Below are 23,120 nucleotides of genomic sequence, written 5' to 3' on the forward strand. Positions count from 1 at the left end.
TTGTCCCACTTCCATCTGGGACTGCACACTCCAAGGTGGACCTGCAAACCAGTGTTTAAAACCACCTTCTGCAAGGACAATTCTTCTCTCTCCCCAGAGTGTTTGGGTTTGGGCTGCAGGAGACCCACATTGCTACTGTGCTTGGCTTCTAGCCTGTTATGCTAAATTTACCCTTTAATTATAGCTAAGCTGTGTACTGGAGTATATTTTTGAGCAAGGAAAGAGTGTCTGGGCCTTGGGGGCATAAGCCAGCCTTGTGTTTGAGCAGCAAGCCTTGCCATAAGGAAGTTAAATGACTATAAGCATTCTTTTTTGTATTTTGCTGAGATTAGCACTTGGCTTAACTCATTGCATGTTTCCATAGCGACTCCATAGTAACTGTTTTAGGAGCTCTGAAGTTTATTCAGGCGTTTCCAGGCTGACTTTATGAAAGTTTTCTTTTCTTCTGAGCTAATGGTGTGGCTGTCATTGACTCCCATTAGAATGGCTGCCAGATTGGTCCCATGTGCTACAATCCAGACTGATGTGGGGCAGAGTTATCCCAACCACCCATTTTTAACATGCCCTGTGGGGCTGTGCTGAAACCTTTTGCTTTTAAGCAACATCATTAATATTGTTCACTTGATCTGGGAATGGCTGACTGATACAGCACTGCTTGGTAAAAGCCTTCTGTCTCTTAAGCTAATATGCTCTTTTCTGTCTGTGCTGTTTCCATCTCTTCTAAATAGTATCTGTCCTTGGATTGGATTTTCCCTCGGGTGCTCTGCCTTGCTTTCCATCCTGGTGTTGCCCTGTGAGGGGCATATGTGGGATGAATGTAGGGACTTCTTTCTGTTCTGAGCTTTGATGAACTTGTAGGAATATAGTGGGGAATGAACCTGCTGCTACTTTGACGGGGGGGGGAATATATTCTAAAGGTTAGTCTTGGAATAATAAGCTATAATGAAGAAGTTATCATTTCTCCTGATGACTCACTGGTAGCCTCGTCCACTGTCTCCTTGTTAACCTGGGTACCAAACTCAGCAACCAGTGTTGCCACTATCTCACCAAAGATAGATGTGTTTCTCCCACAATAAAATGCTTATTGATACAGTACCTCTTTCTCGAGGTAACTGGTGCATGTTTAGCTGAGATACTCAAGACATTTATCTGAATTTCCCCATTGTAGCTGTGAGCTCCTTTTCTCTGCAGGTCTTTGACTGCAAGGCTGTGGGAGGCAGATGAGCACCAGACTCTTCAGATTCTCTATTTTCCCTTGAGATGGGGCTTGGAGGGAGAACTGCAGGAGGAGGAAGTAGAGAGAGGGGTATTACAATTTTGAAGTCTTGTTTGGCCCTTGCGAAGCGGGGAGGGAAGGTTTGTGAATAACTTTTGCTGGGTGCAGCTCTAACTAAGGGGAAAATCAACATTGCCTCAGGCCTCCAAACTGTGTGTGATGGGAGCTGACCTGCTCACCTGGGCCTGCAGAGGTTCCCCTGTTCTGGCAGGGTCTGTATGAAATGGCTGTACTGTTTTTGGGTGTTGGGCCCTTGGTGCATTGAACTGCTGTCTGTGTGGAAGTGAGATCATGTCTTGTCTTCTCTTGCACAACAAAAGCCGGGAGCCAGGATACCCCAGGGATGAGCGAACAGGTTACACAGCGATTCTGACACGTCAGGTATTTCACAGAGCTTGCTGCCAGTTTAGGAACATTTGGATCTTAGAGACCCTTTTCCAGTGGCATCCGTTAGAGAAAGAAAGAAAAGAGAGAATGAAAAATAAATCTACTGTATTACAGACACAATGAGGTCTGGATCAAAGTGGGATGGAGCTTGAAAGGTGATGTTTTGAATTTTGCTGGTCAGAGGGGTTGTGACTCGGATGGCATGGGTAAACAATGAGGAGAGAGACAGTCCCTCTGGGAGTCAGTGTCTGACTTCACAAGCCAGCAGTTATTAAAAGATGAATAGAGAAGAAGTGAACCGTGCTCTCTGGCTGGTAGCATGGCTTATTTTCTTCTTTCTTTTCTCCCTTTCTCTCGAAGATCAAAGGCCTAATTTTAGAACAAGCCCTATTTATGGACTGCTCAGCTACTCTGTCTGCTTTACTCTTGTTCTAGAATAGTGGAAAATAAATGGAGCTGGCCGGATCTCCCAGTGTCTAGAGCTCATCCCTGATGCAAGGCAGGAAGGGGGGGTGTAAAAAGAAAAAAAAGAAAAAGACCTTTCCTAGCAGAGGTTCTGTATGATCTGTCTCTGCAGAAGGAATTCCCTTCCCCTCCCTCAGCTCTTTCAGTCTTTCCTCGTGATCAGAGGCTAAAAAAATGTGACCTGTGAGTGCTCCTGCTGTTCAGCAGAGCTAACTCCTCCTGATCCGTGCCTTGACGTGCCAGAGCTGCCAGGACAGGCACAGTCCTCTTCCCTGGGCTGGTGCTGAGAGTGGAGTTGAGTGTTGTGTTGTGTGTGGATTATACTCCTGTATGTGCACCCACCATGGGGATCAGTTGTACTTCTCTTTTACAGTAGCAGGAGATTGTTGGGTCCACTCTAGGCTGTGAATTGATGTAGTCAGACATCCCTTTCTGCTGACTGGCTGCCTCTGCCCCACTCTGCATCTCCAGACCTAATTTTCTACTGCCGAGTAGTTCTTTGTGTCCCCTCACATTATTTGGCACTCCCTTCCCCCTTTCCATTCCCTTTTCTCCCCCTGCTCTTTTTCTAATCTTATCAAAATAATTGTTAATTGTTAACTTGTTCTGTACAATTTTGGGTGACAGTTGTCTGCCAGTGCAGTAAGTGTGATCAGTCCAGCTGAGCAGTAACTGGGGGGAAACACGCCGTGTGTAGGTGCAGTTTGGAAGTGAGCCTCTAATTGCCCCATGAGAATGCCTTTTGGGATTTTTTTTCTCTCTCCTTTGTGTCAGCATTTCACCCAGTTCCCTTTGGATGAGGTTTCCATAGTTCATATCACTTGATACACTGACAAAATTCTGGAAACACTTGTGTATGCAGGGTGAACTTTTGAGAGCAATGGTTAAAGACCTGTCAGATTCTGGTGGTGTGAGGAAGCTGCTCTCGCTGCGGGCGCTCTGTGCTGCCAGTTAAAGGCACCTCTCCAGTGAGGCAGTGTGATACCCACGCTGCTGGCTGCCAGGTCAGTCTGCCCCCTGCCCAGCTTTTGCTGTACTGAGGATCTTCATTGGTCTGAAGCTTTGTCTTCAGGAGGGGTGGAGAATAAGTAACCAGTCCCCGAGGTCTGTGCTGGGAATTGAACCCAGCTGGGTGTCTCTGCTCCTTTACAGCTGAAGCCTAATTGGTAAAAAGCTGCAGATAAGGTTGTGCTGTGCAGAACTGGAGTGGAGTTCATTCATGCAGAAGAGCCTGTCTCGCAAATGGGAGTGCTGAGAAGAGGGAAGAAACCTCCTCAAATGCTGTGTAACTCCTGATTCCCGGCAGTGCTTTGCTGGAGGCTGCTGTGGTGGGAGCCCGGCAGCCCCCCTGAGTGAAGAGGGGCTGCTGCATAGCAACTGCATTGCCAAGTGGTAACAATTCCCAAGTGGGGCAGTAACAAAATCGATTTTTCTCCCCTTCAGCTTGGCAGCTCTCCAGGTGCCTGCTCTGGCACAATGAAGTGTGTAGCTGGGGAGGGAGGGACTTCGGGTTGATGGGGAGGTGATACAGGGAGGCAGAAGTTTAACCACTGAACCGATCACACTGGATGGATTTATTTCTGGACTCAGTTTCCCAGGAACTCCACTATTCCACCCTGGGGGAAATGGCTCAGCTGAAGTCCCTCTAGCTCCAGCTTCGTGAATAAAGACCTGTGGTACTGGAGTTAATCACAGCAGCTCTGTCACTACTGATTCATCCATCTGCTCCAAGACAATGTTTGCCGTCCACTTGCTGGCTTTCCATTTCACAAAGCTAAAAGAGGATCAAATAAAAAAGGTAAGATCCAGCGTTAGCTGATTCCTGTTTTGAGAACTGTTACCCAGATAGGGAGGGGTCTGCAGTATGTAATGCTTTGCAGATAATGGCATTATCTACTAAAGCCATTCAGCCAGATGGGGTAAGAAGTATTTAAACCCTAAACCACCTGACAAGTGTGAAAATAGGTCTGGTTTGTGCTTTCCCCTGCACAGTTGTAAGTGCTTCTCCAGTAATGGAGCAAATGATGCTCAGTAAGGAGAAGTGCTTAAACTTTCTCTGGTGTGGGGTGATGTAGTCCAGAGGGCAGAAAGGAACCTCTTGCTGAGTTGCTTTGCAAGTGTAGCAGGAGGGATGGGATTTCTCAAGCTGAGTAGGAATCAAGAGTCAGTCACATTGTAGCAGGCATAGGGAAGACTCCTGGAGCCTTCGGACCAGGTCTGCTGGGACTCGGGAGACATTTCCAGCTAGCATAGGTGTGGGAGGAGTGCCTGTGCCTCCTCTCTGTTTGTCCAAACTTGGCTAATCACTGATGTTTATAGATGTGACCTTTAATTACAGTTGGAAAAGCTTGAAACGGCCCAGATCTGAAGCCATCAAAGTGAGTTGCCTAATGCTGCTGTTTCCTAATCTGTTTTCATGGCCACGCTGGAATGGGTTTTGCACTCAGGTCCTTCCTGAGACCACGCTGGACTTGTAAGCTTTGTGGGTCAGAGGTCCTCTGGTTTCTAGACATGTCCCCTGCAGGTCTTCTGTGTTCCTGGTGTCTCCCTTAAGTGCTGCCACTGCTGCCAGGCTCTGTCCCGGTTTTCCAGCCAGCTGGAGGTGGGGCTGTCTGTGGATGTGTGGCGGGAGATCCAAGGTCCTGATGCATGGATCTGCTTGCACCACTGAGCTCACCAGCACAGCCAGCAACATCAGCTTCTCTCTGTGCCCTAAACGTGCAGTGGCTTGTTCTTAGGAGGGCTTCTTCCACTGATTCTGCTTTGGAGAGATACATTCCAAGAAAGGCACTGGTATCTCAACAGTCAGATTCTGTCTTTGACTCAGTCACAGCCCTTTTATCCCTAGGATTTAACGTGATCAGAAAAGGGCCCCAATGCCCCTTTCTTGTGTGCAGGAGCTGATCTAAAATCTCTAATCCAGACAGTGCTCTTTCTTCTTACTTTTTACTAAGAGAAGAGACCCTGTGGAGCAGTGCTTGGGTGGAGCAGGCTCTTCAGAGAAACATCCAGAGTGGAGCTGAGGGAGGACTTCCCTGAAGTGAGGAGAGGGCAGAGGAATTCTGGCAAAACCATGAATATGAGTCTTTCTGCTAGGTGCAAAGTAGCCCTTCCTGAAGTCAAGAAGCCACATGCTCCTTAGACTTCTCCTTCAAGGAGCCTAGCGTAGGCTGTAGGGAACAGAGCTGATTTCTCCCTCAATAGAAAGAAGGATTGCCTTCCCACCTCTCCCTCCCCAGGCTTATTTACTCTGTGGTGGCAAAACCAAGAGTCCTTGTGCCATGAAAACAGTGCTGTTTTTCCATAATTCAGGCAAGGCTCCTTTCTTGTACCATGGGAGGGAGGCAGCGAGTTAATTGTTGCACAGCCTGGCCATTCCTGTGTTTACAAGCCAATGGTATGTGAGCAGGGTCTTGCTCTGGTTGTAAATCAGGCTGGCTTTCCTGGGCTCTGCCTTATCTAGTTCCTTGGAGAGGACTATCTGCTCCTATAGTTGTAGGTAAACAGGGTGGGGAATGCAGTTTCTCTGGGGAGCAGGGAGCCTGGGCATGTTCTCTGCAAACAGACGTGGCAATTTTTATTACTCTTGAGTTTTTTTCCACAGGGACTTCTGTCACAAAGTCATTTGGGTCTGTGTCAGTGTGTGAGTGCTGTACATCTCCAGGCATTGTACTTTCTCCAAAAAAGCAGTATGGGTGTGTGGGCTGAGGTGATGGATCCCACACAGTGGTGAGGCCTCAAAAAACCCTTGGAGGAAATCAAGTGCATGTGCAAACCAGAGCTACAAAGACAAATCTAAATAATGTCCTTTTCAAGGCACAGTTGTATCCAAAGGCAGGTGATGCTTTTGGACAATTGCATTTTGTAGTTTAGCACTTCCTCCTTTGTGTATGTTAGGTAAGTGCTGGAGTGATTTTCAGGAACCTGGTTCTTTCAGGTGGGTCATTGCTGACCATCAGTTTCAAATGAGACTGTGAGTAGGTAACTCGTTTGTGCCTCATTAAAATAGGTGACCAGTCTAAATTGCAGCAGAGGCCAATTTATCTGCAACCTGCATTCCCCTCTGTTTAAACAATGCAGCTTTTTTTTAGTTCTGCCTTGTTGCTGATGCGACTCCATTTGTGCCTGTTCTTCCAGCCCTCCAGACCTCTCTCTATGTAAATGGGACTGAAGAAATGCTCTGAAGAGATAAAGCAACATAACAACATAGCCCATGGTGCAAGAGCTGAGTATCTGTGCTAGCAAAGCGTTGGGGACTGTCCCCCCTCTCTCCCCTGCCCACTGCCCCTGGGCCTGAGTCTCATATTGTGGGGAGCAGGATGTGAACAGGAATTACCCTTCAGGGGACATCCAGCTGTTTGGAGGACACAATTATTATGCCTGCATCATGTTCATAACAGCACCAAACTCTGGCTCCCCAGTGGAAAAGCTTCTGGATGTTGATAGGTTGTTATTTTGCTGTGTTAATCCTCTGTTGTACCCAGTTTCTAAGCCACATTATTTACAGCCTTGCAGGTAAATGTCAGTCCCAGCAGCACGTGATCCTGAAGCAGAAAACATGTAATTTTGCCCTGGTGAAGCTGTACATAAACACTGATTAGCTTTTCTACCAGTTTATCAGAATGAGCTACTTTGTAGATGCTTTTGATTCCCTTTAAATTCAACTGGCTTTTGTTTCAATGTATGCTGTAAGTTACAGACCCTTAAGAAAGGGTATTGATTGCACCCAAAAACGTGTTTTAGATGTAATCCTAGAATCACAAGAGAATGGAGGCTAGAACTGGAATGAGAAAAAGCCTTTGAGCTCCAGCCTGGCATTCCAACAAAGTTAATTGGCTGTGGAGTGAAGCAGTAGCTGAATAGATGTTTTTGGGTTGTGGCTGACACGCTTGGGTACTGATGGCATTTTCTGGGCCTGCCTCAGAGAGGTCAGATTCTCAGCAGCTCAAGATACTTTGCAGTTCTAGTTCATGACATGTATAGGAGGAGAGGATGGTGTAAAAGCAGCTAGCCAGGGTCTCAGGAAAGTCTCATGGGCTTATGTAGGTTGGCAAGTTACTGAGCCATAAGAAAAGATGGCCAGCTTTTGGAGAGTAATTCACCAAGGCTGCATTAAACATTGTTCAGACAAAAGTTTTAGAAGAGTAAATGTTCTGGTGGTGCCCTGGAGCTTGCTTGCACTGACAGTCGTGGTGCTGAGGTCAAAAATGAACTGAACAACTGGTAGCTGGTGAGCACTGAGGAGCAGGAGTGACACCTTTGCTGTTTGCAGGTTGACAGGTACCTGTATCCCCTGCGGCTCTCCGATGATGTCCTGCTGGATGTGATGGCTCGTTTCCAGGCTGAGATGGTGAAGGGGCTGGGCCGGGACACGAACTCCACAGCGGCAGTGAAAATGCTGCCGTCGTTCGTGCGCTCGCTCCCCGACGGCTCCGGTGAGTTCCCCCTGCCCCAGCTCCCCAGGGCTGGGCCAGGAATGTGATGCTGCTGCCAGTCTTCCAGGACAGCACAGCAGAGGCACAGGGCCCCCAGTGCCTTTGGCTGTCTCACTGAGACAGCAGGTGTATAGTGAGAAGACAGCAGCCTCTGGCAGGAATTTTTTTCCTTGCAGCAGGTGGATCTTGACCCAGTGCTGCTTGTTTGAGGAAAGGACCTCCTAAGTGCTCCAAAACAGCCCCTCCCCTGGTGCAGGCCTTGCTGCAGGAGTTGTGGCTGGACATGGCAAGGGCAGCCTCTACAGCCCAGAGCCTGCAGTGCAGTGTGCTGCTGGTGTGGGATATGGCCTGGCCTTCTTGGAGCTACAGGGAGGGCAGGATGCTGCAGAGAAACCCCACAAACTGCCACATGACAGCAACGGTTGTGTTCTCAGACCTGTGATCCCCTCTTGACTCCTGACAGCAAACCCTACTCTGCTTTTTCTAATGCTCCAAAAAGTGATCCCCTCCTGCCTTTCCTTGCCTTCTGCACTGGGAAAATCTGCTTCTGGATGGGGTCTACCAGGAAACCATCTGCTCTGTTTCTTCAGCTGGATCCTTGTTTCCAGTTGCTCCTGAGACTTAGAGAGGGAGGAAGTGCAATGATGTCCTCTGGAAGGATGTGAGGTCAGGTAGAATTTAAAAGCCCATCTTGTTTGGAGGAGTGTGCACATCCAAAATAACTCTCCTGGCTCAGCTGGCTCCTGGCAGTGCAGGCTGACAGAAAATTAAGTTTTTCCCAGGTTTAACCAAGTGAATTGGTATATGCCAATGACTTGGCATATACCAGCTGTGCAGAAACCTGAAGAGAAGTGTTAGCTTTGTACCTCATTTCCACTGGACTTTATTCCTTCTGAAGTTAATTTCCCTGCAGTTAAATGAGAAATAATGACTTTAATGGCATAAAGGGAATATTTGCAGGGAAGTCCCTTGAAATGAGGCATTTCTGAGAGAAACTATATACAATGCCTGGATGGAAATGGGCACTCTTCCTTTTGCTGCTACCTTCATCAAAGAGGAAGAAGTTCTTTCCTAACCCCTACAGTTTCAGTGACCATCACTGGTCCTGAGGTCTCATGTGGCACTGACAGTGTCCTGAAACAGCAGGGAGCCCCTGAGGTCAGGAGACTTGGAAAATTGCACGTAATGTCAACATTGCTGCAAGACTTTGTTTTCCTGTAGGTCAGCTTGGGACAGTGTCCCCCTGGCCTGTGTGTCAAGGACATGCTGCAGCATCGAGCTGGGCTGTGTCTTACTGACACACTGCCTACCTTAAATGTCACATTGGCTTTTCTATTTTTGCTCTCTTGAAAAATCCTGGTTGGTATTTTAATTCCAGACAAAATTTCCAGCAGGTTTAAGCACCTCAGACTTGGATGGATTTTTCCCATTTGTAATAGCGTGCTTCAGATTTTTCTGAGTGATCCAATTTGCCTCCTCACCTTAGTGATAGCTGACCATGGTATTACAGCTAGAATTTCCTGCTTCTTTCCCTTTCAGGGCCAAATTTGATGAAATTTGGTCAGATGTTTCGAAGATCATGCAAGATTAGGCACATGCCATTGCATTTTCCTTTTGGGAAGGGCCTTCTCCTGTGTGTGGGATAAATAATTGTTTTATTGTAGCAGTGAGGCCAACCTGTCCTTCCATCTGAGTCAGTCTCCTGCTGGAGAAGCATGTGTTTGAGCTAAGACTGTGAAACAAAATGGTACTTTTACAGTAACACCTAAAGGCATTTGAAAAGGATTGTATTGGTTGCCTTTGGGTGGCAAATTAGTCTTGCCCCACTTGGAAGTTGACTTCTGCTCTAAGGCTGAGTTTTAACATGTAACTGCAAATCCCTCATTCTTTACTGGTTGTAGGTAATGCTCTCACACTGATTTTCCCACATTTCAGTGAGGGATTTGCAGCCTCTCTGTGCTCTGCTTGGATTTGCACTCACTTTGGGTCTTTCTTGCTGAGAAGCTGATCCTTCTGCAGCTTGAAAACATGCTGCTGTGGAAGGAGCAGGGTGGACAAACCCAGGCTGCTAAATAAAAGTTGAATTAGCTGTTAAATAACAAGTTAACAGGAGGGAGCTGGCACCCTGGCTTAGGGCTTCCAGCTCTCAGTGATGTTGCCAGGCCCATGGGATAAGGATCTGCTGTGGTGGGGCAGGAGAGCTGGAGGTGAGGGAGGGCCCTGGGCTGTGCCTTCAGTGTGGCATCTGAGCTGGGCCTCGTGGCTGTCACCGGTGACGGGGCCTGTTTGTGTTGCAGAGAAGGGGGACTTCCTCGCCGTCGACCTGGGTGGCTCCCTGTTCCGTGCCCACCAGGTGAAGGTGTTTGATGATGGGAAGCAGAGCAGCCAGCTGGAGAGCAAGTTCTACCCCACACCCAAGGAGGTCACCCAGGGGAACGGTGCCGAGGTAGGGCACTGCTGTGGGGCTGCTCTGCTTGAGCACCTGCCTGCAGGACACAGCCTGACCCTGTCCACTCCTTTCTTTGATTTTTCTTTCCAGCTCTTTGATTACATTGCTGACTGTCTGTTAGACTTCATGGAGACTAAAAACCTGAAGCATAAGAAGTTACCTCTTGGCTTTACATTTTCTTTTCCGTGCAAACAGACCAAATTGGAAGAGGTAGGATGCATTAAAAAATACTGTTGGCAAGCTGAGCTCCTTGCAGGATCTGTAGAAGCTGATGAATGGATGTGTTACCCTGGGGTTTTTTTGTGGGATTATGCTTACATTGCCCTCTGAAGAAGGCATGGATTAGCATTATCATTTAACTAGACTACCTTTCAAATACTCATTTCTGATCTCAGGGCAACATGATCTTTAAGCTAAACTATTCTAGTTCCACAGGAACCATGTACCCTTTTATGAAGACAATTAGATTGTAAAACACATAGTTTTGTGTCTTGAGGCATCTTTATTTTTTTAACCACTCTCAGTGTTTTATTTACAGTTGATTCTAAATAGGGAAGACCTGTAGATGAGCTGTTTGAGAGACCTCATGGGGAAATGAAGGGCTGTTTGCAATTATTTTGTGTTCTCTCATTCTAGCCTCTCTTATTCCTAGGGATCTGTGCTTTGGGTCCCAGTCCTGCCAATGCTTTGTGCTTAATGCTGTTAGTTTGTGATGACCATCAGGAAAGCTGCACATGCTTTACACAGAGCACAGGGAGAAGCATTTGCAGGATTGGGGCTTTATGAGTGTGCCTGTTTAGTTGTGTTGTTACTGACAGGCACCCCAAGGTAAGACATTGACCCAGTTTTAATGTGTGGAGAGACACAGTGGGCTTCTCCACAGCCTTTGGTCTCGGCTGGCTTTGTGGCAGGTTTGTGTGCTAAAGCTGGAGCTTTTGGGTCACCACACTGTTACTTTTCAGGGGGTTCTTCTTGCCTGGACGAAGCACTTCAAGGTCCGAGGGGTTCAGGACACAGACGTGGTCACCTCCCTGCGCAGGGCCCTGCAGAAGCATAAGGCAAGTTTTGTACCTGCAGGAGCTGAACCTGTGTGGCCTCAGAATGTCCTCCTGGGAGATCAGCTCTTGGTGTGTGGGTCCTTTGGGAGCTGTCAGGCATCCTCCAAGTGTCCAAGTGTCCAACATGGCTGTATATTTAGTAGATCTGACTCCCTCGGAGCTGCAAGGGACAGGCTGCCCCAGTACCAGTGAGGGCACTGCACACTAATAAACCAGACTGGGACAGCATAGCCCCACTGTCTGAGCTAAAGGGCGTCTGTTGTGATACTACTGGATGAGATATAAAACACTCAGTAGTTTCACATGCTGTGTTTCACAGCCTGGCTTGTGGGATGAAGGTTGGTAGGGGAAACTATCATCTCAAATTAGCAACCTAACTCTACCAGGTCTTGTCTGTCCACCTCAATCTGTGGAAGGGAGTGATTGATTGGAATTTTTAAGATCAGCACTAAGACATGGTTAAATCTGCCCTTGAACTAGCGTATACTTTAAATAACATTGTGTTTTAATATTCTGTAAAGCCTTGTTGTTCGTGTTTGGTGCTATTGGTAACACCATCTAAGAAATAAAAAGCATCTTTCCGTGTCTTCATGGCTTTGTGGTAAAGGAGGAAATTCTGTTTTCTCATGTGGTAAAAATCCAGCCTTGATTTTGTTTCACTTCTTTTTCTGCATCAGCCTCATAGTTCAGCAGTAACAAAGGATCTGAGACTTCTGGGTGAAGTGTGGCCTCCTGCTAGTGCTGGCATCTGAGTTACACCAGTCCTTTGATGGGTGTGAAAGGAAAACCACACAACCTTGATGGAAAGGCTTTTTACCTGAGTGTGATATTGGTGATATTTGCCATAGCTGCATTCATGTGTGTATGTTTTCTGTCCCATTTGATGGGATCTGCTCAGGGGGTCAGGCATTGTCCTTTCACACAGCCCCATAAGCATCAGATCACAACATTCAAACCAATAACATGTTGTTTTTCTGGCAAATGAGGTTGTATTGGGGAAAAACAAATTTTTCAAACAAAAACCCTGCCTGACCAAGCACTTGAGAATTCAGAGGTTTTTGTTATTTTACAGGGTTGTGGGGATAATGTTATAAAAGGAAGTAGTGTGTCTCTCTACCAAGGAACTTTCCTGAACCAGGCCTCCGAAGTGCAGCTCCAAAGAGTATGTCTGCATGCTGGTGCTTTAACACACAGCTTTTTTCCCCTGTTAATCACCTCTCTTTGTGCTATTAGGACATAGATGTTGATGTTTTGGCACTGGTCAATGACACTGTGGGAACCATGATGACCTGTGGATATGATGACGAGCGCTGTGAAGTTGGAGTCATAATTGGTAATTTTTTCTGTTCACTGAGTAGGGTTTTTTTGCCCTCAGTTGTTGAATTCTGACAAATCTGGAGTAGAAGGGAGTTTCCCAGTACAGGAAAGAGCAGAAAGAAAATGGAAAAAACAATGGTTAGATTTTTCAAGCCTGGCTGCCTTCTGTAAAGCAGCTGTTTTTATGCTGATCACATTGCCATCAAATGCCACAGTCCCCATTTTGTCTGGGTTCAGTTGTGACCAGCATACTAAACTTTTCTGCTGACTGTATAGAAACTTACTGTGTGTCTGTCCAGAGAAAGAAATTCCTCTCACGTCTGGTAGTTAGAATCAGTTACACTTCTGTAGTTTCTTCATTTTGTGCACTGGGATGGTTTTGTTAAGGCACATGGAAGTGCATTTGAAAAAGAAAAAAAGTTTTTAAGCAAGTCAAGCCTTGGAATAATTTCCCTGTTTTTTCTCTCCCTGTGAAATAATGATTTCACAAGTGCAGGTGGCCTATGTTAGCATCACAGACCTCCGGGTTTTGTGTTTGTACTTTCTTCCAAAGGCAATATACTGACTTATTCCCAAACATGTGGACTTAAAACGAGCAAAAAGCAAACCTGGACCAAAGAGTGATTTATCTACACTGTCTCTGACACCCCCAGGCACCGGCACCAACGCCTGTTACATGGAGGAGATGCGGCACATCGACCTGGTGGAAGGGGACGAGGGCAGGATGTGCATCAACACGGAGTGGGGGGCCTTTGGAGACGACGGTGCTCTGGACGATCTCCGCACCGAGTTCGATCGGGAGCTCGATCTGGGGTCCCTCAATCCTGGGAAACAACTGTAAGTGATTCCCTGACTGACTTGCTGTTCAAGTGCATTTCCAGCCTATGCCAAGAGCCCCTTTGGTCCAGGAATTGTTTCAATGAACCTGAGTTAACTTGGTCCTGGTCCTGTCTTATTCAGACCTTTCTTTCTGGGAAGGGTGGGTACCTTTCACACCTCTCTGCTTCAGGCCAAGGGATTGCTGCTGTGGTGGCTCATGTGTTGTTAAAAATAGGTGATTGCTCTGGTATAATAGTGTGGAGGGCTAAAGAGAGGAGCTGGTGAAGACCTGTAATCCCTCCTGTGCCCCATTCCAGGTTTGAGAAGATGATTGGCAGCCTGTATTTGGGAGAACTTGTAAGACTCATTCTCCTAAAAATGACAAAGGAAGGTCTACTCTTCAATGGGAAAGCGTCAACAGCTCTGCTTACCAAGGGCAAGATTGAAATGAAACATGTTTCTGCAATGGAAAAGTAAGAACCTGCCATATGTTCTTTGAGAGAAGCCACTCAATGTTAGTCTTTCACAAGCACAGCAATAATAATGAATGTGTAATTATAATCTGTCAGTGCTGGGAACAATCCCGAAGTGTTCAACTTGATTTTACTTTTGCCTGGGAGAAAAGCTGACCTTTCTGTAAGTGGGATGGCTGTAAGATAAAGTTTTAGCGAAGTTCCAGAGTAGCAAATCTATTGCTGACCATCACAGAGGCAGGTTGTGTAAATAACCTCTTCAGAGACCTGGAGACGTTCCAGTTTTCGACTTCTCTGGTGTGGGAATACTGGCGTTGTGGAGGTGTAGTACAGGTTCTGGATCAGCTAATGAATGACTACATGGAAAACTCTTGGATTCAGGTGTTTTGAAGAGGAATCCTGGTCCTTGTCATTCCGGGAATGAATGTATTGAGCGAAGCTGTGTGTCCATTCCTGTGCTCCCCTCCTATGAACTATTTTATCCCATTCTCTTCTTGGCTAAATAATTAATAAGTCTCACCGAAAGCTGAACCTCAGGAAGCAGCCTCCTAAAAATCAGATCTCTCCCCTGGGTGCTTTTGGGAATAGTGCAGGAGAGACACTACTGGCTTTATGGGAACCAGTTATGGTGCTGCCTGGTAGGTGGCCCTGGTCTTCTCTCATTTCTCTTTGAGCCAACATGCAGCTATTGATTTATGTGTTGCCTTTGCATCAGATGCTGTATTCTTTTGTTTTGGGGGTAGGTACAAGGAAGGCCTGAGCAACACAAAGGAGATCCTGACGGAGCTGAACCTGTTTCCCTCTGAGGAGGACTGTGTTGCTGTTCAGCACGTGTGCACCATCGTGTCCTTCCGCTCGGCCAACCTGTGTGCTGCCGCCCTGGCCGCCATCCTGACCCGCCTGAGGGAGAACAAAAAGCTGCTACGGATGCGAACCACGGTTGGGATTGACGGGGGGCTCTACAAAACCCACCCCCAGTGAGTAGCCAAAGGGGGGTTGGTAATGGCTGGCCACATGTTCCCGTTGCAAAGAGTCTCCATCTGCATGCATGTGTGGCTTTTGAGAGAACTACTGGTTTTGCTTCAGGTTTGGGGTGAGATCTGACTTGCTTAGTTATTGCAAAGCTCCTGAGAGCTTTGGAATTTGGAGTGGGGTGGGAAAAACATAACACTTGGAATAATGGCGTATGGGGAAGTGCAATTGGTTTCTTGAGTGACTCCTGGGCCTCCAGAGCACTTGCAGTTGTGAGTTTTTAATTTTCTTTTGGGTTTTTAATTTCTTAATTTCTAACTAATTTCTTAATTTCTTCTTCTAACACTGTGGGTTTTTAATTTTCTTTTTTTCTCCCCCCACTACCTCCTTGTTTTTGAACCTGTGCTTTCCCAAACTGGAAAACTTGCTTAAATATTTCTCCCAAACTGGAGGGAGGTCTGATTCCAGGTGGAGACTCACACCCTCTGTGACCGTTGCCTGGCTTCTCTCCAGTGTCCCTATCCCTTGGCACTGACACTTGCTGAGAGGTATCTTCACTTTCCTGCAAGTGTTCAGGTTCTACAGAACAGCCAGAAATCAGGATTGCTGTTCCCACCTCCTGGAGCAGTTTCTGACCTCGTGCTCCTCTTGCCTGTGCTGTTGGGTGTGCATGTGTGTGAAGTGAACCGTGCCCGAGGTGCCTGTGAGGGTGTGAAGGGGCTCTCTGTCCCTGCAGATACGCCAAGCGCCTGCACAAGGTGGTGAGGAGGCTGGTCCCGACCTGCGACGTGCGGTTCCTGCTGTCCCTGAGCGGCAGCGGGAAGGGGGCTGCCATGGTCACGGCCGTGGCACGCAGGCTGGCTGCCCAGCGCAGCCACATCGATGCCACCCTCGCCCCCTTCCTGCTGTCCCTGGAGACCCTCACAGAAGTCAGGAACAAAATGAGGACTGAGCTGGAGTACGGGCTGAAGCGAGAGACACAAGCCAATGCCACCGTGAAGATGCTGCCCACGTACGTCCGTGGGACACCAGATGGGACAGGTGAAGTTATTTCCTGATCACCTGGAAGTGGTTCAGGAAAGTTTCTTGTCTGTTTTCTGGGGGAAGGGAATGTGACAACCTGGAAAATGGCAGGGGTATTTATGTTGTTAAACCAGAGTTTCCTGTGATGTTACCTGGCTGTTTTTTCAGCCCCACACGAGCACTCAATGGGATAAGTGCCATAGGGAGCAGTGCGCTCTCTCTAACATGGATGTCTTGGGGATGTGTGGCAGAGTGTGCCATTCTGACTGGCAAACATGTTACAAGAAGCACCAGAATTAAATACCTTTCTTCCCCTGCAGAAAAAGGAAAGTTCCTTGCCCTTGATCTTGGTGGCACAAATTTCAGGGTTCTGCTGGTCAAAATCAAAAGCGGGAGAAGAAGATCAGTGCAAATGTACAACAAAATCTTTGCCATTCCTTTGGAGATCATGCAAGGGACAGGGGAAGAGGTAATCTCGAATGGAGGTTTAACTGATCCAGCCAGGGCCCGTTGTATGGGATTACTTGTGAGATTTACAAAAGCTTTTGCTTTTGCTTTCCTTCCAGCTCTTTGACCATATTGTCCAGTGCATAGCAGACTTTCTGGAGTACATGGGGATTAAAGGTGCTCGGCTGCCCCTGGGCTTCACCTTCTCCTTCCCATGCAGGCAAGCCAGCATTGACAAGGTGAGAGCTGCAGGACACAATGGCTCAGATGGCAGCTGTGCCTGGTGAATGACATAGATTTGGACAAGGGTGACTTGTTGGTTCGGAGACTAATTTGCTGTACTGTGCAAATTAGTTGTGTTTCGTGACAAAGTTACCATCCTATGTGGATATGGGAGGTGGAACTTTAACTTCCTGTGTCTAGTAAGAAGTGGATGTCACTTGCTTTTATTCTATAAAGATTAAGCCCTCATGACAGTGAAATGAACTGCATATTTTTAATAGTCCAAGAATCTCCTTATGCTGCCTTAAGTCTTCAATGGCAGGAGGTAACAGGTGCTTCCTTCTGATTGTTGAGCTGTAATCCCAGGGTGTTTCCAAACCATGCTGCACAGCTCTGACTGTACAGCTGCTGCACTACATTAGTTTCTTCTTGTTGAGTGTCAGTGGGCAGACTTGAATTGGCTTTTGGACAGGTGTATCTTCATTTTTCCAGATCTGATGTAAGAAAAGATTATTTTGATGCATTTCCAAAGAGGGGCAGGAGATGTTGTGCTTAGTTTCAGTCAAAATGTGAGATATTGGGGAAATCAAGGACTGCTATTTTACTAAATGTTTTTATCTCCTGGTGGGTTTCACAGTAACTTCAAAGCCTGGAAATTAGTCTGGTCTGTCTAAATTTTCAGGTCACAGTCATGAGTACAGCAGTAGGACTTGGCCTTTTGTGGAAACATGAATCCATATGCCTTCCAAACCTACAGCATAGTTTTTAGGTCTTGACAAATAATTAGGAACCAAATTCCACAATATTGGTGGCAAACTGAGTGAAAGACAATTATGTCAGGGGCTCACAATATGTAGCCCTGTGTGCTTGGTCTTTTACTGTTGCCAGAACTTGAGGGTGGTTTTTAAGAGCAGCTTTTTCTCCCAGTTGCCCTCTATTTTCTTTTTCTTACTTGGACAGACAGTCCAGAGCCAGTTTCCAAGTGGAAGGCTAATTACTTCATGTAACCTGGAAATCAACCTCTGTCAGGCCAGGTTGCTGTCCAAAAACACATTAGTGTTGCCCGGAGCTGTGGGATCACCCCAAGTGTCCTTCAGTACACGAGCCAAAAATTAACAGTAGATGTTCATTAATGTTTGATAAGGTGCTTAATTATTTAGGGCAAAAGTATTTTTTGCAGTCTTTCCCTGACAGATAATACAATGGCTCTGTGCACAGGAGGTGAGATGAGGTTTTCCAAATGGAACTTAGAAGGCACTGAGTGCAGTGCCTTGATAAATAGCTGAGTAAACTGGAGTCACTGCCACTAACAGCTGAGTAACAAAGATACACAGGCACACACTCTGCACTAGACACTCACAGTGACCTGTGCAGGAAAACACATTATTTAAAATAAAGAGGGTTGGGATTGGAGGCAAGAAAAGACTGATGCTTGGAACATACAGCTCTCTGTCTTCAATTAGAATTTTCTTTCTGTTCTGTTTCAGGGAACACTTGTGGGATGGACAAAAGGATTCAAGGCAACAGACTGTGAGGGAGAAGATGTTGTTGATATGCTGAGAGAGGCCATCAGGAGAAGAAATGTGAGCTATTCTTTCCTGCTCTTTTTCGTGTATTTAATGCCCCCTCACTCTTCCTCTGGTATTCCACTACTGATTGTGACTTGTGTTGTAGGAGTTTGACTTGGACATTGTAGCAGTGGTGAATGACACCGTTGGGACCATGATGACGTGTGGATATGAGGATCCAAACTGTGAGATTGGCCTTATTGCAGGTACAGTGATGTTGAAGTGACCACCATGAGAGAAAGGCACATATGCAGGTGCTAGGCTTTGGAGTCTGTAAACCAGCATCTTTTATTTGAGTTTGATACATGGTGTTACTGGTCACTTGGGGCTCTTGGCAGATTTGTGTGGTATTCAGTAGGAGACATAACACCTGTAGCAGGTAGGATCCTGAATCTGTTGGACTTTTGATCACATCTCTGATGGTGCCTAACAAGTGTATGCAGGGTAACAGAAGGTGAGAACAGCAGATAGAGCATGAATTCTTGTTTTGACAAATGTATTGATATTTACTGTGTAGCCAGGTCATAGACCTTGGGACAAGCAAATGTTCTTAAAAATCTGAATGAACTCTTTTGAGTCTCCCAATAAGTTCCTTCAAGTTTTGATCCAGAAATGTGTCTAAGCATAGAATCATAGAATGGCCTGGGTTCTTGGCAGGGCTTGCCCTTGGGAAGCACACTGATGATGATGAGCAAGATGATTTGTGGTGCATTATGACCAGACTGGCAACAATGACTGATCAGTGCTTCACTGCCAGAGCCATTTCTGACCTGCAACAAAGGGCTTCTATGCTGTGGATTTTCTGTGCAGGGCCTGTCTTACTTGGTAACATTCTGTTGGGATAAATTAAAGCACTCTTCCCATCACTGGCTAGCCCTTGCTTCTGTAAGATAAAGGAGAAAACTTTGAAATTTGGGGTATGGCGCAGAGAACTTTAACATGACCACTGCAATCATCTTCCATGAGTATCAGGTGCTGCTTCACTTTCCTGGCTGAAGCCTTGTCATTTCTGTCCTCCTAGGAACGGGCAGCAATGTGTGCTACATGGAGGACATGAAAAACATAGAAATAGTGGAAGGGAACGAAGGAAAAATGTGCATTAATACAGAATGGGGAGCGTTTGGTGACAACGGCTGCATTGACAACATCAGGACAAAATATGATAAAGAAGTAGATGAAGGCTCACTAAACCCAGGGAAACAGAGGTAAATGTGATGGTCCTGATGCCAAGAGCCTGGTGAAGTCAGTCTTCAAGAGACACTGGCTGGTTTTTAGAACACGCTTAATGAATGAATAATCAAAAAGGAAATGTTAATATTGCATGTCTTGTGCCGCGTGGTAAGTAACCTAAATATCCAGAAAAAACCAAAGAAGTCCTTGTTTCTGTTATCACAGCACTGTTCTCATCTTAGGGCAGTTACCAAACAGTGCAGCTTTTAAGATTTCCCTGCAAAGTCTAGGTCATACTTTGTTCCTTCCCTTAGGGTGATTTTTCAAAGGTAAAATACAACTCAAGCAAGGATAAGCTGAACTTGACTGTTTGTTCAGTAAAGACATTATTGATCAGGTGTGACTCACTGGGGAATGCGTGGGGAGACAGGGAAGTGTTTCACCTCAGTGTGGACTCTGCCTTTAACACTGTGTTCTGTTTATTATTGCAAGGGATTTTTTCTATGTCTGTTACCATTTGGCTTAGGTAAATATATTATAATTAGTGTCTGCACTTGAAGTCACTGCAACAGAGTTTTGCTGATTGAAAGATGGATTTCAATGGCTGCAAACTTGGGCTGCTTTTTTGGGAGTTCATAGGGCATGTATGTACCACTCATGCTGAACAAAGCTAACATGCCATCTCTTTAAATGCACCTTTTTTTTTATCTTTTATAACTTGACAGGTATGAAAAAATGACCAGTGGAATGTACCTAGGTGAAATAGTAAGGCAAATTTTGATTGACTTAACCAAACAAGGGCTGCTGTTCAGAGGACACATTTCGGAGTCACTCATGAAGAGAGGCATATTTGAAACAAAGTTCCTGTCTCAGATTGAGAGGTGAAGTTGTTACATTTACATGGTTTAAATCCTTAGGGCCTTTTGGGACCCCTAGAAAACAAGTGTGTGGAGCCCTTTCCTTCAAGAAGTTAATTACCATTTTCTTCTTTGCATGCCTCCCTCCTTCCCATCCCCACAATAAAATCCAAAAATGAAGAACCGAGGGAGTTCCAGGATTTTTCTGTGATTACATGAATTATCATTTCCCATTCACACAGCTGGGTTACCTTGGGTGCCTTAACCACCACGCGTGATTATATACTTGGAGTGTTTCTGGTGGGACTTAAAACATTAGTTATCAAAGAAAGTAAAAAGTCAGTGATAGATGAACACATGCTTGCCTACATATCTGTGCATGTTTGCAGTGGTCTTCAGGCCATTTGAAACCCTTTCTGCTGTGGAAAGCCATCAAAGTAGTGTCTCAGCCTTGAGATCAAACATAACGGGTGGGTGGCTGATCTGGCTCAGCTCCCTCATGACTTTGGGAGTTAGATGCATTACTGTGTGTGCCTCCTGGAAATACAGTCTGACATGGCAGAGGGCATGGCAGGAGCAGTTTTCAGTCTGAACTGAGGCTTTCCCTAATGGCTTGCTGCTCCGTGTGCTTCCCTCTGCGCAGTGACCGGCTCGCCCTCCTCCAGGTGCGGCGGATCCTGCAGCAGCTGGGCCTGGACAGCACGTGTGAGGACAGCATCATCGTGAAGGAGGTGTGTGGAGTTGTGTCACAAAGAGCTGCCCAGCTCTGTGGGGCAGGGCTGGCTGCCATTGTGGAGAAGAAGAGGGAGAACCGAGGTGTGGAGCGCTTGCAAATCACCGTTGGAGTAGACGGGACTTTGTACAAGCTCCATCCACAGTGAGTGCCTTGGTACCACTGCCCTTTGCTGTTTGCTCATTTTCATGTGGAAACACCCCCAGCTGTACCAGCTTTCTACTGAGATGATTAAAAAGTGCGAGAGGGGATCATCCTACACGTTTCCCTGCATCTTGTCCTTTCCCTTGCCTTAGTTAAAGGATCAAAAATTGCAAAGTCAAGTCCAGTTACCACTGGGAGGCTCTTTTCTCCAGGGTGTTGAGTGAACTTACTCTTCTGATATTTATTTACCAGTGTTTGAGTGGATTTGAGAACAGAAAGCAGCTGTTAAAATGCTCTGTTCTTCTCTCCCTTTCCTTTCAGTTTTTCCAGAGTCCTGCAGGAAACAGTGAAGGAGCTGGCACCTCAGTGTGATGTGACCTTCATGCTCTCTGAAGATGGCAGTGGGAAGGGAGCTGCCCTCATCACTGCAGTGGCAAAACGGTTGCATAATGTTGGGCAGAAGTAGAAATGAGCGGTCGAGTCATTCCAGCGCTGTCAGGCGTGTGCACAGGGATCTGCTGAGGGGTGATTCCAGACAGCTGTGCCAGGCACCAGCACACAGGTACCCGTTTTCAGGGAGCAGCTGCTTTTGACCGACCAGGACTGTGGATTTTTGTCCTTTGCTAGCTTGGATCAGGTGTTTCTACTCCCCACTGCTATTATTCTTGGCACACCACAGTCTCCTGGGTTCTGTAATTCCTGCAGTGCATCTGTAATGCACATGGGAGAAAATAAACAAATGCAATCCACCCCAAATGTGTCTTTTACAATGTCTTAATTAAGCTACTGCACCACAACTGGGTTTATCACCAGTTTCTTAGGATTTGTGTGCTTTAGTTTTGGCTTGGCCTGGCTCAAGGAATGTTGAGATCCTGATGTTGCATCTATCTAGTGGACATGTTTGTTCAGCGCTTCACAGGTTTTAAATAAAATTGAAGGTAAAATAAATCAATGGAGTTTGGTCAGTGATGCTCCCCCTGCCACTGCTCTGGTTGCAAGTGTGTTGTAATGTAATACTTCCTGAGTACAGAGGCATGTTTAATAGATTAATGTAAAGATAAAAATATGATTCCACAGAATATCAGTTTGTGTCAAAATATGTTAGTGCATTTGAGTGCACATAAAGCTAAACTAGTGCTGGGTGGATTTTGACTGTGACTGACTCTTTTGATACTGGAGGAAAGAGAGAATGTAGAAACAAGCAGCTACAGAGTCTGCTATGTCTACGTCAAGGTACGTAGAGAGTATCAAACAGGCCACCAAAATACCTGTGTAGAGAGAAACAAAAATCACCTGAATTTCTGAAATTCTTCTCTTTATTCTCCCTCTGTTATCTCCTTGCCTGTTCCTGAGAGAATTGTTTCCATTGTGTGGAAAGGAGTTTATCCCTGGTTTTCATTTTCTGTTGCCTCCTGCTCAGCCTGTGTGTAGCCTGTTTGTAAATAAATGTGGGGTGCCGTGAGCCTCTCTGTCTAATGCCTCTTCTGAGTTGTGGGAAGAACATGCAGGCAAGTGGGAGCTTTCTTAGAATATAAATCTTTAAACCTAAACCTTTCTTTAAACCTAAATGTCTAAGAGTGCTCAGCAGCACTACAGTTATTCTGAAGGTGGTTGGTGGATAGAGCCCATGGCCTTGTGTGACCAAATGTCCTTCACCTGATTTACCCAGAACGAGCCAAAGCAATCATATGACACAGAGAGGCAGCAAATCTGCATCCTGCCTAGCTCCTGTTCTCAAGTATTCCTCTATCTCCCTTAATCCTCTCTTCTTGGATATTTGCTTCCTTCCAGGCTGGCAGCAGAAAGTGGGGCCAAGAAATGTGCTTTAAGCCTAGTTAGGTCAAAAGTAACCATCGTGCAGGGGGGGATCAGCAGTTGGGTTTATGTAATAATCTGTAACCAGGCTGCTGCTGGGTTTAAATTTAGCAATCACAGATTCAAAATCAGAAGCTACAGACCCTTCCTGTTTTGTAGTTTTTCAAAAAAACCCCAACATCTCAGCAGCTGTGTCTGTGTTGGAGTTACTGGATGGGTGAAAAATGATACTTGGAAATAGTTTTCACTTCTGAAGGTGTGGTGCTGAGCTCACTGTACTAAGCAGTTGGGAAGAGGCAAGTCGTGAACTCATTACATTTAATGTTTTTCTCCTTTTGTCAAGAAACTTAGTGTTTTACTTTTTGTTTATATTTCAGAATCCACAGAGCCCCAGGAACCAAAGCTTCCTCTGTAGTAAGGGCAGTTATTTGGAATGGAAGTTTGTTCCTGGTGGTGAACAGGTTAAATTTGGAGGGGCTGGGTATAGAAG

General features: G+C 46.2%; 1 protein-coding gene across 2 annotated transcripts; it reads left to right on the plus strand.

Annotated features, from left to right (window-relative positions):
- The first annotated feature begins 3,611 nt into the window (after positions 1–3,611).
- On the plus strand, positions 3,612–21,564 carry LOC127476850 (hexokinase HKDC1-like). 2 transcript variants are annotated; one of them, XM_051800258.1, is made up of 19 exons: positions 3,613–3,926; positions 7,401–7,563; positions 9,861–10,009; positions 10,103–10,222; positions 10,975–11,070; positions 12,304–12,403; positions 13,041–13,224; positions 13,524–13,679; positions 14,423–14,656; positions 15,388–15,445; positions 15,551–15,692; positions 15,995–16,143; positions 16,241–16,360; positions 17,831–17,926; positions 18,018–18,117; positions 18,933–19,116; positions 19,807–19,962; positions 20,582–20,815; positions 21,137–21,564. In XM_051800258.1, exons 1-19 carry the CDS (start codon positions 3,864–3,866, stop codon positions 21,279–21,281), a joined length of 2,649 nt encoding a protein of 882 aa, XP_051656218.1. In that variant the 5' UTR covers positions 3,613–3,863; the 3' UTR covers positions 21,282–21,564. The 2 variants fall into 2 exon arrangements, with proteins under 2 accessions (XP_051656217.1, XP_051656218.1); XM_051800257.1 differs by having other exon boundaries at positions 3,612–3,926; positions 15,388–15,692.
- The last annotated feature ends 1,556 nt before the right edge of the window (positions 21,565–23,120 follow it).

This window comes from Manacus candei, unplaced genomic scaffold (assembly GCF_025592945.1).
Source record: "Manacus candei isolate 608988 ecotype Guabito, Panama unplaced genomic scaffold, ASM2559294v1 h1tg000050l, whole genome shotgun sequence".
In the NCBI taxonomy this organism is placed as follows: domain Eukaryota; kingdom Metazoa; phylum Chordata; class Aves; order Passeriformes; family Pipridae; genus Manacus; species Manacus candei.